The sequence below is a fragment of the Mus musculus genome, chromosome 6 (genome assembly GCF_000001635.26).
Source record: "Mus musculus strain C57BL/6J chromosome 6, GRCm38.p6 C57BL/6J".
NCBI lineage: Eukaryota > Metazoa > Chordata > Mammalia > Rodentia > Muridae > Mus > Mus musculus.
Window position 1 is genome coordinate 86,402,288 of NC_000072.6, and position 14,181 is coordinate 86,416,468.

At 40.5% G+C, this 14,181-nt stretch overlaps 1 protein-coding gene and 1 non-coding gene across 15 annotated transcripts in view; both read left to right on the forward strand.

Annotated features, from left to right (window-relative positions):
* The first annotated feature begins 1,605 nt into the window (after nt 1-1,605).
* n-TGccc4 lies at nt 1,606-1,676 on the forward strand. Its single transcript has one exon. It is a non-coding gene; the product is annotated as a tRNA-Gly (tRNA).
* Nucleotides 1,677-1,915: 239 nt separating this feature from the next.
* The window catches only part of Tia1 (cytotoxic granule-associated RNA binding protein 1), a 29,203-nt gene continuing 16,937 nt past the window's right edge, over nt 1,916-14,181 (forward strand). For 7 of the 14 annotated variants that reach the window (XR_003956185.1, XR_377438.4, XR_003956184.1 and 4 more), the window contains exons 1-3: nt 1,929-2,235; nt 11,517-11,613; nt 14,016-14,114. Coding sequence is in view for 6 of the 14 variants with exons in the window: in XM_006505891.3 (XP_006505954.1) it covers nt 2,210-2,235; nt 11,517-11,613; nt 14,016-14,114 (222 nt within the window). In the remaining 8 variants the exon portion in view is untranslated. Of the gene's footprint in view, nt 2,236-11,516; nt 11,620-14,015; nt 14,115-14,181 lie in introns of all 14 variants that reach the window. The other 7 variants (NM_011585.4, NM_001164079.1, XM_011241285.3 and 4 more) reach the window with 5 other exon arrangements.

Consider the following 14,181-nt stretch of genomic DNA (forward strand, 5'->3'; position numbering starts at 1 on the left):
ATCAAGGTGTCTCAAATATATACCAACGTATAAGAATATCTGCACTGAAAATTTCACCCTAGAAGTAGGTGTTTGTTTGTTTGTTTGTTTTAAGTTGCCAAACAGTGGTATATACCTTTAATCCCAGCACTTTGGAAACAGAGGCAGGCAGATCTCTGTGAGTTCAAGGACAGCCTGGTCTATAAAGTGAGTTCCAGGACAGCCAGAACTACTTTTTGGAAACCCTGTCACCAAAAAGAGAAGAGGTATGTTTCAAGAAGACACACAGTGTATGATTCTGTTTGTATGAAATACTCAGAAAGCAAAACCATAGAGTCAGAACGATCACTGGGCTGGAAATGGGTAAAGCTTGTTATTGTTGAACACCTATGCTGATAAACTAAAAGCCATTTTAAATAGATTTCCACCCACCCCCAGAGTGTTCAAAATACTTTAAACACTTAAATATTTGCCATACTCTTCTTTAAAATTATTGTTTGTTTCTTTGTTTGTTTGTTTGAAGAGAGGCGCTTGCTTCTAAATAGCATTGGTTGGCTTTGAACTCCTGAACTTCCTACCTACTTCTGCGTTCTGAAGTGTGGACAATATTTGTTTTCTGTCTATAATATAGACTCTATATAATCTGAAAATATGACGTACTCTAGAGATAATTATAGAAGTAGAACTCCCAAATGTGGGGTGGTGGTGGCTCATGCTTTTAATCCCAGCATTAGGGAGGCAGAGGCAAGAGGATCTTTTGAGTTTGAAGCTAGTTTAGTCTACAGAGCTAATTCCAGGACAGCCAGTTCTGCACAGAGACCCCCTGTCTTGAAAAACAGAAAAGTTGAAAGAAAAGAAGGAAGGAAAGGAGGGAGGAAGAAGGAAAGAGAGAGGGAATCCCAAATATGGCAGAGTACGCAATTGGTTCTCAACCTGTGGGTCGCGACCCCTTTACCACCCCTCTATCGCTGAAAGTATTTACATTACAATTCATATCAGTAACAAAATTACAGTTATGAAGTAGCAACAAAAGTACTGTTATGGTTGGGGTCACTACAATGCCAGGAACTGTATTAAAAGGTCGCAACATTAGGAATCTTGAGGACCACTGATGTAAAAGAACGACATTGGATACAAAAACTTTCACGTCTTTAATAAATGCTTTACATAATATGTATAGTGTAATAAGAAAGGATAAAAAAAAGTACCGGAACCACATTCCAGAGCCATAACTCTGAACCCTAAGCAAGGGCTGACTGTTGAGATTCTTCTCACCAATTTGCAACAGTAACTCTGTTATTACCAGCTTTTCGATTACATTGGGTATACAAAAGAAATCCAGACATAAATATGATTCCTGCTCGCAAAGTATTGCTTATTGTCAAGTAGACCTTATTTTCTTACCACAACTCTTACTTCTAAATAATAAGCAAAAATGAAAGTCGAGATTTTTCTCAAACAGCCACTCAACAGCATTGGTATGAGAAAGAATGAATCGTTTCATAAAGCAACGGAAAAAGTGCAAGTATCAATTCGTTCTAATTTTCATTTACATAAATCAAGAATCCAATAGGCAGAGATACTAACGTATCTCCTATGAGTTTTCGGACGCCCAAATCCTCAACAGCGCCGCTGGTGTAGTGGTATCATGCAAGATTCCCATTCTTGCGACCCGGGTTCGATTCCCGGGCGGCGCATGTCTTTTCTCTCTTTAAATAGTGTGCAAAAAGAAAATTTTCCTGCTAGAAAAACACCTGCTATTTTATTTCTTTAACCTCCCCAAGGATTTTTAATTTCACTATATAATTCACAAATGAAACACTCCGCTCTGAAACTACAGAAATCCTAAACTACTGGCATTGCGTCTGCGCACTCTGAGCCATCCCTTGCCTGGTGGCAGCGCGGCTGCGCACCAAGTGAACCCCGTCCTTGAAGCCTAAACCCGGCTGCCAGGAGGGTGAGCATGCTAGCTGGCTGTGCGCATGCGCGGCACGGGTCACTCGGCTGCCGGCTCCTAGGCGTCCGGCTCGCCGCCATCTTGGATCGGGGTTTCATTGTTCGCGGTAGGCCGGGCCTTTTTTTGTGTAATCGCTGCCAAAGAAGAAAGCGAAGTAGCCTCCGGTCAAGCGAGGAGGCCGGCTCTTCCGCAGCCATAGCCCGCCTCAAGGATTTGGGAGGTAGCGAAGGGCAGGGAGCTGGACCCTGAGGTGCCGCCGCGACCGCAGCAGCCATGGAGGACGAGATGCCCAAGACTCTGTGAGTCTGGAGCAGCGTTGAGGGAGGCGGGATGGTGGTCGCCCCGTAGGGAGGCCGCGGCCCTGCGCCTCTCTGCAGCCTATTGTTCTCCGTGGACGCCGCGCTGTGGTGGTTCCTCCCTCCCGTGCGCACGCCAGGATGCTTAGAGCCGAGCCGGGCCGAGAGGACGATGGCGGGAGAGGGGCTCGGCCCCTGTCACCCCTCGGCTGGCTGCACCCGCGGCCCCCAGACCTGGAGGAAGGACTTTTCATTCAAAGCTCTCCTCAGGACTCGGCACGTCCTCCTGGAGTCCCATGCTTGCGTCCTTTTTTTCCCCGCCCCCTCTTTTCGATGAATCTTTTCCAGATTTCCATCTGGAACGTCCTTTCTCTTTTCTTTTGGTAGGATTTTTTTCATTTTTAATTCTTGAAGGCTGAGGTTAAAAACTTTATACTTGCAGTTGAGAACTGGAAAGAAAAAAAAAAAAAAAGCCAGACATCTTTCTCGAAGGTCTTCGGCTTTCCCTCTGTAGTACTCCCCTGACCCTCGACCAAAAAACCTAACTGGACACCCAAGGATGTTGAAACCGTTCTTAAAAAATGGAAATCTCACTCGGAGGGATGCATCTACCGAGGGAAAGTGGGTTTCATTAAAACATATTTACCACCATTTGCGACTAGTGGTTGACATTTTTATTAATGGAGTAACTGTGGTCAGTCAGGTGTAAGCATCTTTAGTGAATATTTTGTAACTCGAGTCTAGGATATTGTCTTTGTCATGTAACTTCCCCTTGCATTCTTTGTTTTTCAACGCACGGGTTGAGGCGGTTGTGCCTTTGTTGGGTTTCACAGGGCAAAAAAGAAAAGCTCAAGAAATTGTGGGTTTTGGTTGTTGTTTTTTTCTCCCGGTATATTTGAAGATTGCAACTTGATGTATCGTGCATATAGTTCATATAAATGAAGTAGGATGAACATGTATCATGTTACGGGCCTTAACTCTGCACCTAGTTCCTGCCATAGCTTTTTATTTCTAGAATCCTGGTACTTTTAGAGCTATGTACATTTAGGGTTCTTTTTGACATTTTCTAGTTATTAAAATTGTTCTGAAGTACAGATACGTTATTCTTTTTCCCCTCGCCCATTTTCAATTTCTTTTTTCTTTTGTTTGTTTTGTTTTATTGAGACAGGGTGTATCTCTGGCTGTCCCAGACTCACTATTACAGACCAGGTTGGCCTAAAATTCAGAGATTTGTCTGCCTCTGCCTTCTGAACACTGTGATTAAAGTCTGTGCCATACACTTTGCCCCAATTTAAATTTCAAGTTGCTATTTTTAATGTATTATGTGAAATATACTTACTTTTTTTTTTTTTTTTTTTTTGGAAACAGGGTCTTTTATATAACCCAGGTTATCCTTGAACTATACCTATACTGGCTCAGAACTGTTAGTTCTGTCTGAGTCCCAGGTGCTAGGATTCAGATATTGCCTACCCAGTTTGCATTTTTGTTTCTTCTCCCTCCCTCCCCATCCTGGCTGGCCTGGATCTTCCTTTGTATAGTAGGCAGGCTTGCAAACTTGTGAAGGTTCTCTTTCCTCTGTTTCCCAAGTGCTGGGATTACAGACTTGTCCCACCAAACCACATTTACACTCTTCTTGATATATTAAATATCTTGTTAGTTTATGGGACCTGGAAGTAGCTTTTTAGTAAGGATGCAATACTTAGGGCATGGCCATTTTTTTTTTTTTTTGGAAAGATTATATCTATAGGTAAATACTCCCTAAAACCTATTAAATACATATTTATTGGAAATTTTCCCTTTTTCATCTTAGCATTTTAGAATTCATGCTGCTATGCTTTTTGGTGTCTTTATAAGATACTTGAACACTTTTTAAAGCTTCATTCCTGTTGTAAGGGTATTTTGCCTGCATGTGTATATCTGCCTTCAGAAGTCAGAAGACATTGGATCTCCTGGAACTGGAGTCAGGTGTTTGTGAGCCATGTGGGTGCTGGGCACCAAACCAAGGCCCTCTTCAAGAACAGGTGCTATTAACTGCTGAGCCATCTCCAACCACACTATGAAAATCTTATATTTTTTTTATTTTAAAAATTTGCAGAAATATATGGATGATAACATTACCATTTTAGTATGTACATGGAAATATGCAGTAAGGACATGTTATCATTTCCAAAGCAGGCATTTAAATAGCACTATATTGAGACCAGGAAAGTATTGATTGGAGTAGATTCATCCCTGGGAAGTTGGATAAATCCTTAGTGTGTGTCAGATGCTTACCATGCTCGCTTCGTCTTTATTATCACTAAGGGGAAAGGCATTTTATAACCAAAGGAAAGCTAAGCTTAATGTCCCAACAACTGGCTCAAAAGCATATACTTTAATTAAAAAAATTCTTGTCTCACTCGTCTTTCATTTCAGCAACTTGTAAGGCAGAGGCAGACGGATTTCTGAGTTAGAGGCCAGTTTCTGGTACAGAGTGAATTCCAGGACAGCCATGGAAAAAGAGAAAGAGACCCAAAACAACCCTGCAATTTTGTTACCTGTTACAGCAGTGCCTACTTTTTCTTGATGTCCTTCAGTAAAGCAGCCTATTGAAGAGTTTCCTTCTGAAAGTGTCCGTGATTTAAAGTTCCCCATTATCCCTTCCCTGGTGCTCCACCCCTTCTGTCAAAACCTCCATCCTTCCACTCAGCCAGTACTGATTAAATCTTGGTAGGTACTAACTCTAAAAATGTTCCCAATAGTGTTTTTAAGTTTTAAGTGCTCACATTAGTGATCCTGGAAGCCAGGGTTTTCTGATTTAATGTGTATTCTTAGCCACAGTCTAGTCCATGGGAAGTAATCACACTTGTTTTAAAAATCCGGTACAGTTGAAGAAGTCAAGCTGTTCCTTTGGGAGTAGCCTGGTTACCTCACCTGTGTTCCTAGTGACTCCGAGGCAGCTGCTTCCTAAGCTTAGTTTTCAGCCACAACACCTTGTTAAGTTAGAGATTGTCAGCAATACTTTTAAAATATATTGTAAGAAAAATCAAATGATTATTCAGCAAGATAATTTTCAGGAATATTCAAAGTATAGTTTAGAGATTTATAGTGAGTGGTTGGGTTATGTACACATTTTGGTTTTTTTTTTTTTCGAGACAGGGTTTCTCTGTATAGCCCTGGCTGTCCTGGAACTCACTCTGTAGACCAGGCTGGCCTCGAACTCAGAAATCCACCTGCCTCTGCCTCCCGAGTGCTGGGATTAAAGGCGTGCGCCACCACGCCCAGCTATGTACACATTTTATTCTTCCCATGTGTAAGTTTTAATTTGTCCATAATAAAAAAATTAAAAATATGTATAGTTAAGTCTGAGTTGGCTTTGGTCACTTTAAAACTTTGAATTTGTAAACTAGAAACTGTACACCAAAGTAGAAAAACATAGTGTTAGTGTTAGCTGATGGATTTCCTTGGATCCACCTGAACATCTTTTGTGTAATTTACTGTCAAATGCAGATGGTACTTTTGAGACAGCTATGTAGTTATTGTTTGGTCTTTACAGCTGCTAGGATCGTAGGTCTATACATTTTATAGCATCACTAACAGCCTGCAGCTAAGTAATTGCTGAACGCTGATCTGGACTTTCTCTTTCTACCCCCCTGTGTAGTTGTAATTTTTATCCACGCCCACTTCTCTGCATACAGTTTGACGATATAATGTCTATGAAATAGCATCTCTTTTTCTCTTTTGGGCTTAGTTGTATTTTCTTGTGTTTTTCCACTTCTTTTTTATTCTTTTTTTTTTTTTTCCTCTCGAGACTGTGCCTTACTATATAGCCTAGCTTGGCCTTGTGCTTGTTTATTCTTTTTTTTTTTTTTTAAGGATTATTTATTTGGGCTGGAGAGATGGCTCAGCAGTTAAGAGCACTGACTGCTCTTCCAGAGGTCCTGAGTTCTATTCCCAGCAACCACTTGGTGGCTCACAACCACTTGTAATGAGATCTGACGCCCTCTTCTGGTGCATCTGAAGACAGCTACAGTGTACTTATGTATAATAAACAAATAAACAAATCTTTTTTAAAAGATCTCCATTAAAAAGTATTTATTATATGTAAGTACACTGTAGCTGTCTTCAGACTCTCCAGAAGAGGGGATCAGATCTCATTACAGATGGTTGTAAGCCATCATGTGGTTGCTGGGAATTGAACTCAGAACCTCTGGAAGAGCAGTCAGTGCTGTTAACCACTGAGCCATCTCTCTAACCCTACAGTTTCTTTCCTTTTGAGACAAAATCTCACTTTTGTTTGAAAGGTTGCCTCAAACTTGTGATGGTCGTGCCTAGCCTCCAAAACGTTGGGAGTAACATTTTATTTGGGGTGGGAGATGGAAGTCAAAGGACATCCTTTTGAGCAGGTTCTCCCTTTTATACGTGAGTTCCAGTGATTGAACTCAGATGTTTGGCAGCAAGCACCGTTACCTACTGAGCCATCTTGCCAGCCCTCACCCTCACGGTTTTTTATTATTTTTGTTTTGTTTTGTTTTGTTTTTCAAGACAAGATCTTACTTTGTAGCCCTTGCTGTCCTGAAACTCCCTGTGTAGACCAGGCTAGCTTCTCCTGTCTCTGCCTCCCAGATTAAAGGCTTGTGCCACTCTGGTTTCTTTTTCTTATCTTCTTTTTTGGTTTTTCAAGACAGGGCTGTCCCTGGACTCACTTTGTGGGGCAGGCTAACCTCCAACTGCCTCTGCCTCCGAAATGCTGGGATTAAAAGGGTTTTGTTTTATTTTTAAGATGTCTTTTACTTATATATATATATGCATATGTATGTATACACACACACACACACGCATATATATATATATACATATACATACATACATACACATACATGTATATATGAGTACACTGTAGCTGTCTTTACACACCAGAAGAGGGCATTGGATCCCATTTGGTTGTGAGCCACCATGTAGTTTCAGGGAATTGAACTCAGGACCTCTGGAAAAGCAGTCAGTGCTCATAACCACTGATCAATCTCTTTGGATGTTTCTAGTTCTTGAAAGAAAACTACAAGTTTTCTCATAAAGTTTAGGAATCAGGCAAAATAAAAAATTCTCTAGCAAACTGCAAGTGTTCAAGCATCATTCTAAGGATTAAATGTATCAGACCCTGTTTTTCTTCCTCAGCAGTGCATAAATAACCAACCAAGGTTTAAGGTTCAAGGCCTGCTTTGGCTATAAGAGACCTTGTCTTAAAACAATTATACAGAATTTACAAAGAACTAATAAAATGGAAAACACAAGTCTTGGAGAGGGAATCATTGATCTCTTTTAACCCTTTTTCCACTTGCTTACTCTCTGTATCAATGTTTTGCCTGAGTGCACATACTCACACACAAGCAGGCCTGCACAGTTCAGAAGAGGACATTGCGTCCCTGGCAGCTAGAGCCTGTCAGAGAGTTGTAAGCTACCATGTGAGTTCTGAGAATTGAACCTGTCTTCTGTAAGAGCAACAAGTGCTTTTGACTTCTGAGCCATCTCTAGCCCCTCATTAGGGCTTGATATATTCTAGTCAGGGTTCTTCTAGACCAGTGGTTCTCAACCTTCCTAATGCTGCTACCCTTGAAATGAGTTCTTCATTTTATGGTGACCTCCAACCATAAAATTATTTTCTTTGCTACTATATAACTGATTTTGTTACTGTTATGAATCATAAATATCTGATGCTCAGGATATTTGGTATTGTATCCCTGAGAAAGGGTTGTTCAGCCAGCAACGAGTCATGAACCACAGGCTGAGAACCAAAGTTTTAGACTGTAGTTACCTAACCCATTTTTCAAAATCTCTGCTTAAAAAGAATTTATCATTAGTTTAAAATCTACTTAATGCTTTTCCCTCAAATTTCCAGGTTTTCCATTATAAAATAAAATATTTTAATATAATGTACCAAAAGACAAATTCAGTTTAATGTTCTGCTTTGTAAATTCTTTTGTAAATTAACTATCTAGAGCTGTATAAATAAAAATGAATATTTCAAGAGTTTTGGATTCCATTTTCATAACTTCGATTTTAGACGGGAGTGGGGAATGTTGAGACAGGGTCTTCTAGAGCAGTTGTCGTCCCTAAACTCTGATCTTTCTACCTCTGCCTCCCAAATGATGGGTTTACAGAAGTGTTCCTACACCATATTGATTTTTACAACTACCTGAAAACTTAGCTTTCCACTTCAAAATTCCATATGGCTCAGGGGATAAAGTTGCTTGCCTAGCACATCCTAGCTTCAGTTGTGGCACATTGAGTTGACTGAACTCTGTCCTGACAGAGCTGGCCTGTTGTCACTAGTAGTGTTAGTGCCCTTACAGTCAAATCTAGCTTGTTAGTCATTTAGAAAAGCTACAGAAAAATTACAGGAAAGGTATACTGAAAACTAGCTGCCTTTCCTGTGGAATTACCAGTTAGTTCCCATTTAGCCAGCTGTGCATTATTTATGTTTCCATGTGGGTTTTTGGTCGGTTGGTTGGTTTTTACATTTTTAGATTGCATTCATTTATGTATTTGGTGTGTGATGTGTTGGGGGGGGTGTCAAAGCAAACTGGGTTGGATTTGTTCTTCATCATGTGGGTTCCAGGAATCAAACTCGGGTGGTCAGACTTTATGTCAAGTGCCATAACTCACTGAGCCATCTTGCTAGCTCAGGTTTGGTTTTTTGAATCTCTCTCTCTCTCTCTCTCTCTCTCTCTCTCTTTCTCTCTCTGTGTGTGTGTGTGTGTGTTTCAGTCTTTTTCTGTCTCCTTCCTTCCATCTTTCCTTTTTCACTAAAGTGTCTTAGTTCAAAATGGTGACACTTCAATCTCAAATATTGTATAAGAACAAGAACATTCTCTTAGGTAACCATAATATGCTTTCATCTTGAGGTTATATTCATACACTGATGTGTATGCATATGCATGTTGTATGTATTGGTAACACTCAAAAGCAGGGGTTCTAGTAGTGCCTTTCCCAGCTTCCCAGCTTGGTTAGATCTTCAGCTCCAGATACAGTGTTACCTAATATATTCGTTTACCCAAGTGTGTGTGTGTGTGTGTGTGTGTGTGTGTGTGTGTGTGTGTGTGTGTGTGTGTGAACCCTTGTATGATTGTGTTAGGAGATTGTAGACCCTTTAAGAGGTGAGTCCTTGTGCCGGGTGTGGTGGCGCACACCTTTAATCCCAGCCAGCACTTGGGAGGCAGAGGCAGGTGGATTTCTGAGTTCGAGGCCAGCCTGGTCTACAAAGTGAGTTCCAGGACAGCCAGGGATACAGAGAAACCCTGTCTCCAAAAACAAAAACAAACAAAACAAAAAAAAGAGGTGAGTCCTGTGTGTGTGTGTGTGTGTGTGTGTGTGTGTGTGTGTGTGTAACTCCAGCATTTTAGAGGTGGAAGTAGGAAGATTAGGAGTTCCAGACTAGTCTGAACTATCTAGCAAAACCTCGTTTCAAAAAAATCAAAACAAAAGAAGTGAGTCCTCGTTAAAGGCTGTAAAGTCATAAGAGCACTATCTTGGGAAAAGATTAGTAGACTTAGTTGTTACCAGCAAAACCAACCCAGGTTCAACATGTGATACAGTCTCAAAAATGCTAGGGTGGTGTTTAAACTTCCACCACTTGGAAGCTGAGGCAGACAGATCTCCTGTGAGTTTGAGGACAGCTTGAGTTCCAGGACAGCTAGGGCTATATAGAGAGACCCTGTCTAACACACACACACACACACACAGCTTTCTGCAGGAAGAGTGTGGAACTTTGCTTAGAAAATATTTTGGAAAGAGACAACTTTTAGCCCACATTCAGAATCAAATGATAGTCTGCCTCATCCCATCCCTGAAAAGATAGTACTCCACACCTTCCCAGGGTCAGGCACCTCAGCACTGCTCCTGTTGTTGCTTATATGCTGCCAGCTGTGTTTTCTTCAGGCTTTGTTTCTTTTGTTTTTCCATTTCAGGGTCTCACTGAGTAGCCCAGCCTGCCCTTTTCTCACGGTTCTCTTGCCTCAGCCTCATTAGTGCTAGGATTGCAGATCTGTGCTGTTAAACCTGGCTTAAGGAAACAGTTCTAAGTAAAAATAAGACAAGATATAGACTATAAATTCTTTCATTAAAGGCCAGATATGATAGGGCATGCCTGTAAGCTAGCACACAGAAGACTGAAGCAGAATTAATGGCAGCTTGAGAACACCATGGTCCACATTATCATAATCCTATCTTAAGGAAAAAAAAACATAGAAAAGAAAGCCAAACATTTTAAAGTACAAAGATGTTCTTACTTTTTTGCTCCTGCACAGGAAGGATCTGCAGTTTGCACATTTGTTCGTGCTTTCTCTTCAGAACTAGTATTTGTTCAGCTAATAGACTTGACACAGCAAACAGCATTGTTTATAAAAATTTGAGGGCAACTTTAGCAACTAAATTTATTGGGAGAATTGGTTCAGTCCCTATGCTGTTTGCATAAGGAAGACTTGTCCTGTGATTTCTTTGCTCTCCCTGTCCCCACATTTGAGACAGTGTTTTCTTATGTGTTCCATACTGGCTTTGAACACCTCTGCCTCACAAGGGCTAAGATTACAGGCATGTGCCAATACATCTGACTGCCTTCCTCCTCCTCTCCCTTACTCTTTTTTTCTTCCTCTCTTCCTCCCTCTCTGAAGCAAGATTTTGCATATCCCAGACTGACCTCAAATTGTGTAGACATGAATTTCAGATCTTTTGGCAAAGAGGGGGCCCCTTGGTCCCTAAGGCTTAGCATTGCAGCTCTCCTGATCTCCTGCTCAAAAGGCTTGGAAAGTGCTTCGCTGTCCTCTTGTAGGTCTCATTTTTGGAGTAGTCAGCTCCAGCATGACCAAATTGCCATTAGATATATGGTCTCCTTCCAAGTCCATCTTTTCTACCCACTCCTTATTCTACCCACTCCTTAGTGTTACTTCTCAGTGCTTCTCCCTGGCCTTCTTCCTCCAGCATCCTCATGGTCTCAGCGGCTCTGTCCTGAACACTAGGAGGAAAGAAACCATTTTTACATTTTGTGGACATGCAGAGGTACCTTTTATCTTGAAAGAGTCAAAGATATATCTTTGGCTGCTCCCAACATTTATTTTTCAAAAAGCAAAATTCAACAAAAGATTTTTCACTCCTGGGACAGGAGCTCACTCTGTAACCATAACTGGCTTAGAATTCAGCATGTGGACTAGACTGGCCTTGAACCCGTGCATGTTGGGATTACAGGTCTGAGGCACCATGCTTAGCCATAAATAAATCTAAAATGGTAAATTGTTTGTTTCCCTCTGTTCCAGATACGTCGGTAACCTTTCTCGAGATGTGACAGAAGCTCTCATCCTCCAGCTCTTTAGCCAGATTGGACCTTGTAAAAACTGCAAAATGATTATGGATGTAAGGGTATTTCACTCAGTCACTGTTCTTCCTTCCTTCCTTCCTTAAGATTACTAATGAAAGCTGTCATTACTGCAGAACTTCTTCATTAATGTCTAGATTCATGAGGATCTTAGTGAATTTGTAATTAACCTGTTTAGTAGGCAACCAAGTTTCTTTTGCTAAGTGAATGGTGTGTGTGTCTGTATGCACTCTTCTAGGTTCTATTGAGGCATCAGAATTGTTTTAGTGTTAATTGGCTGAATGATCTATAAGTTCAGTTATTAGATTGGGAATTGGGGTAGACTTATAATGAAAAAATATATAATGAAATACATTTTTAGCTTCATTTTTAAAGGTTTTCTTGAATGCCTTTCAGACTTTAATGTGTAGAAAACTTATTCATTTGGTTGGTGTTAACTACAAATAATGAGCTTTTAAAACAAAGTTAATTGTACACGTGAGCAGGTGAATGGATATGTATGTGGAGGCCAGACGTCAACATTGGTGGTTCCTTGTGTATACATAGTAGACAGGGTCTTACACTGTAATCCAAGATGACTTGGAACTTGCTATGTAAGCTATAGTCTTCCTGACTTAGCTTCTCAAGTGCTGATAGGCCACCACAGCCTGGAAAATATCTGTTTGTTTATTTATTTGTTTTTTGAGGGATGGTCTATGTAATTAATTCAGACTGCCCTGAAACTTGGACTGTTCTGCTTTTTGAGTAAAAGAATGATAAATGTGCTATCGCCCCGCAGAATCTCAATTATTCTAGAATACAAGAGTGTTTACTGAAGTTTATGCTTATCTCTATGTTCTGAATTTTGAATTAGTTTCCTTTAATAATTCTTAAAAAGTCTTAGAATGAAATACATGCATTATAAAGTCATTTATTATTCTGCACTTTTAAATCCAGATTATTAGATGTATTTTTTGCTTTAATTTATCATAAAATATCTTGAAGCCAGGTGTCATAGTGCGTGCCTATAATCTCAGAACTCAGTAAACAGGGAACAGAGGATCACTGCAGGTTGGGGGCCACTCTGACTACCATAGTAAGTTCTAGACTGCCCAAGGCGCAATAGAAAAACTGTCAATAAATACATAAACAAACAACATTTTGCTTTACGCTGAAGGTTTTCTCAGTGATTGCTTCCTTAGCATGCACAAGGCCCTGGATTTTGGGCCCCAACACTAAGGGGAGAAAGTCCAGGTTTTGTTTATTGTATCCCAGTCACCAGCAGAAAAGAAGGGTTTGTTTTTTTGTTTTTTGTTTTTGTTTGTTTGTTTGTTTGTTTTTGTCTTTTGAGAGATCTTACTAAGTATCCAGACTGGCTTTAGACTTCACCAAGATGTCAGCATCCCTGATCCTGGGATTACAGATAGAGAGGTTTTTTTTGGTTTGGTTTGGTTTGGCTTTTCGAGACAGGGTTTCTCTGTGTAGCCCTGGCTGTCCTGGAACTCACTCTTTAGACCAGGCTGGCCTTGAACTCAGAAATCCACCTGCCTCTGCCTCCCAAGTGCTGGGATTAAAGGCGTGTGCCACCATGCCTGGCTGGATAGAGATTTTTTTCTCTCAGATTTAAATCTTTTATTTTGTATGAGTGTTTTCATGCCTCCTGCCCAAGGAAGTGAGAATATGGTGTTAGATCCCTTACATTGGAGTTTATGGATGGTTCTGAGCCACTGTATAAGTGCAGGGGAACAAACATTGGTCCTCTGCAAGAGCAACAAGTACTTTTAACCTCTGAGCCAACTCTCTAGCTCCCAAAGGAGGAAATTTTAAAATTCTTCTCAATAGGCAAAGAATCTGTACCAGAAGTTCATATTCTAAAACATATTGTAAATATTATCAGAACCTGTTAGTGTCCAGAGTCTAGTTTAGTCTGGAAAAGATTAGTTAAGATTTTCTATTGTTCCACAAATTAGAAGCAGTAAGATGTCTTAAGTTTGTAATAATTAAAAAGTAATATAGAGGGTGGAAGTACACCTTAAGGAAGAGCGTTGATACAGTGGCTCTAAGGCTCTGGGTCTGACATAGCACTGAAATAATCATACTTTTATTATATGAAATAATCATACTTGGTATTTCCTTGTTTTTAGTTTTTAGTTTTTGGTTTGTGTGTTTTTTGAGACAGGGTTTCTCTGTGTAGCCTTGGCTGTCCTGGAACTCACTATGTAGACCAGACTGGCCTTAAACTCAAAGATCTGCCTGCCTCCGTAGTGCTGGGATTAAAGGCCTGTGCTGCCATCACCTGGTTCTGGTATTTATTTATTTTTATCTGAAAATGTACGTATGGAATGAGTAGGTCATTCTCCATGCCTTGCTAACTGTAGAAGTTTATGTGACAAAGGGGACATTTTTATTTCAAATGGGAGAGTAAAGCCCAAAACTGACTTGTGAATTTCTTGTTCAATAGACAGCAGGAAATGACCCATACTGTTTTGTGGAGTTCCATGAGCACCGTCATGCAGCTGCAGCCCTGGCTGCCATGAATGGGCGGAAGATAATGGGTAAGGTAAGCTGTCAGAGTTAGAGCAGGTGACTTGCGCTGGAGAACAGTTTTCTTCATCATCTTCCTACTT